Raw genomic sequence first — 3157 nt, forward strand, 5'->3', positions numbered from 1 at the left:
CGTGCATGTGTGTGGAAGAATGAAAGCTTGCACTCATTACATGCACTGTATCATTACAAAAACATGAGAACCCACACATTTAAACCACATAAATAAATGTCTTCATTTTTTCTTTCATGTAGGTAAATGTCTCAATTATTATTATTATTAGTTTTTAAATAATAATAATGATAATAATTGATACAATATATATGTGAATATAAATCGTTGGTATCAATTCATTTTTATTAAAACCTTTCGTAGTAGAATTCATTTGTTTATTATAATAATAAATAAATAAATAATAATTAATGTGTAATTAAGTTATATGTATAATTCGGTATACATATAGCATTTGGTCAAATAATTTGTACACATTAAAATAATTTCAAGTTCGACGTAGTTTCTAATACATGTTTAGAAATTATTTTTGCATGTTAGATATAATGTCAAATATTATGGATAAGTGTTTGATTTGTACATGCAAATTTAATATTATGTTTGCATTTATTCTTGAAATTTAAAATGCAAATAATATTAAAAAATAATTTTGGTAAAACAATATTCACATTGTGTTCATACTAAATTATATTATGTTAATAATTTGAAATGAACATATCAAGTAAGATGTATATATAATAAAATATTTCAGATATTCACAAATGATCCTCACTTTATCACTACTCTGATAAAAGAGAAAAACTGATGAGGAGCCCACATTTTTATGTAAATGTGATCCTAACTTTATCATTACTCTGATTGAAGAGAAAAACTGATGGAGAATGTATTTGTTCATATTAAGTAAAAATGTGAATATAAAGTTATTTAATGAAAAATTTTGGCATATAAAGATTCACATACATGTGGATAATTAAGTTGAATAATAATTATAAGGTGACGTAAGAAAACATGATCTGAGAGAGTTCTTCATAGATCGGTTTAAACTGCCTTGAATAGCCACTGATCTCCCTGAGGAACGTTGCTCTGTCTAAGAGTTTGGTATTTAAAGGGCCTTAGCACTACCTATCTTTCCTGGGAGCACTCTTTGAAAGTGTTGATTGCGAAATAATTATTATATAAAGCATTAAGTAAAGCCAAAATTTTGTCCAGTTAACCGTACAATTTTAAATAATTGAGGAATAGCCACATCATCCTTAATTATGAAAAATTATGCATTAAGTGGATTTGGATCACATAATGGACAACAATTGTAACTAATTTTATAAACATAATAAAATTTACCCCACAAAGATTTTTATTATATTTATATAACTAATTAGGTTAAAATATCAAATTTTTTTTTTCATAATTTACCCACATGAGTTAAGAAAAATACATTTTGATAGTTTTTTCATAAAGTTACAGAAAAATCTTATTGAATTAAAATTTTAGCCCACAGGCAAATTTTATGTCACTAAATTTTTAAAACATGAATTACATTGGTAAAACATGATATTGTCTCAAAATTTTAAGCATATGATATTTTGTGCAGTTATGCAACCTGCAACTTTTTCTGATATGAAATGTGACATTCTCGATCTAAAGGGCGATAATTATAAAATTTGGAAAGAAAGAATTCTTCTTCAATTGGGGTGGATGGATATTGATTATGCTATACGGAAAGACGAACCATCTGCTATTACTGAAAGCAGCATTCCGGATGATGTTGATCTTTATGAAAAATGGGAGCGATCTAATCGACTCTGCGTAATGTTCATAAAGACCAAAATCTCTGCTGGTATGCGTGGTTCTGTCGACCAGCATAACAATGTCAAAGAATTACTGAAGGCTATTGATGAACAATTTCAGTCTTCAGATAAGACACTTGCAAGCACCCTAATTATGGAATTCTCTTCATTAAGGCTCACCAGTGTGAGAGGTGTGCGAGAGCACATCAAGAAAATGAGGGATATAGCGGCTCGGCTCAAGACACTTGAAGTGGAAATGTTTGAGACTTTTCTTATACACTACATTTTATGCACTCTTCCACAGCAATATGGACCCTTCAAATTTTCTTACAACACAAATAGGGATAAATGGTCAATTAATGAATTAATGACCATGTGTGTTCAAGAGGAAGGAAGGTTGTTGATGGAAACGAGTGATAATGTATTAATGACTACACAAGGAAAGTATAAGAAACAAGCCAAAGTCAAGAGAAAAGGGAAAGGAATAATTCCACCTCAACCTGACATTAAAAAATAATCCAAGTGTTTCTACTGTAAAAATACGGGACACATGAAGAAGGATTTTAATAAATTTAAAGACTCACTTGAAAGAAAGGTATTCCTACTTCATTTGTCTGTTATGAATCTAATATGGTTAATACGATTTATAACGCATGGTGGATTGATTCTGGTTCTACAATCCATGTTACAAATACCTTACAGGGTATGCAAAACCTAAGGAAGCCAGTAGGAAATTAGCGGATCATTTATTCAGGAAACAAGATGTCTTCGCATGTGGAGGCTATTGGTACATGCTGCCTTATATTGGATAGTGGTTTTATTTTAAAAATGGAAAAGACATTTTATGTTCCTAGTTTTTCTAGGAATTAAATTTCAGTTTCAAAATTTGTACCCCTTGGTTATTCATTTCATTTTTTGGATAAATCAATAAATTTGTTTTATAATCAAATCTTATTGGAAATGGTACAATGGTAGATGGTCTTTTCTCTTTTTCTTTACAAAATAATAACACCACTATGCATGTTCAAAGAGGTATTAAAAGATGTATTATAAATGAAGATTCCTCTATATTGTGGCACAGAAGATTAGGACACATCTCCATAGAGAGAATTAAAAGATTAGTAAATGATGAAGTACTCAGTACATTAGATTTTACGGATTTTGAGACTTGTGTGGACTGCATTAAGAGAAAGCTCACCAATATGTCTAAAAAGGGTGCCAAGAGGAGTACGAAAACATTAGAAATCATACATTCAGATATTTGTTGTCCAGATATGGACATGCAAAGTCCGAAATACTTCATCTCTTTCATTGATGATTACTCACGATACACGTATATCTACATGCTTCATAACAAAAACGAAGCACTTGAAGCCTTTAAGGTTTTAAGGCTGAAGTAGAGAAGCAATGTGGAAAACATATTAAGATCGTGAGAACTGATAGATGTGGAGAATATTACGGTAGATACACTGAGAATGGACAAGCACCTG

At 30.2% G+C, this 3157-nt stretch overlaps 1 protein-coding gene across 1 annotated transcript; it reads left to right on the forward strand.

The window, feature by feature from the left end:
* The first annotated feature begins 1473 nt into the window (after nucleotides 1-1473).
* On the forward strand, nucleotides 1474-2184 carry LOC140840765 (uncharacterized). Its single transcript, XM_073207932.1, has one exon. It carries the CDS (start codon nucleotides 1474-1476, stop codon nucleotides 2182-2184), a length of 711 nt encoding a protein of 236 aa, XP_073064033.1.
* Nucleotides 2185-3157: the final 973 nt, after the last annotated feature.

Source organism: Primulina eburnea, chromosome 9, assembly GCF_022965805.1.
Source record: "Primulina eburnea isolate SZY01 chromosome 9, ASM2296580v1, whole genome shotgun sequence".
In the NCBI taxonomy this organism is placed as follows: Eukaryota; Viridiplantae; Streptophyta; class Magnoliopsida; order Lamiales; family Gesneriaceae; genus Primulina; species Primulina eburnea.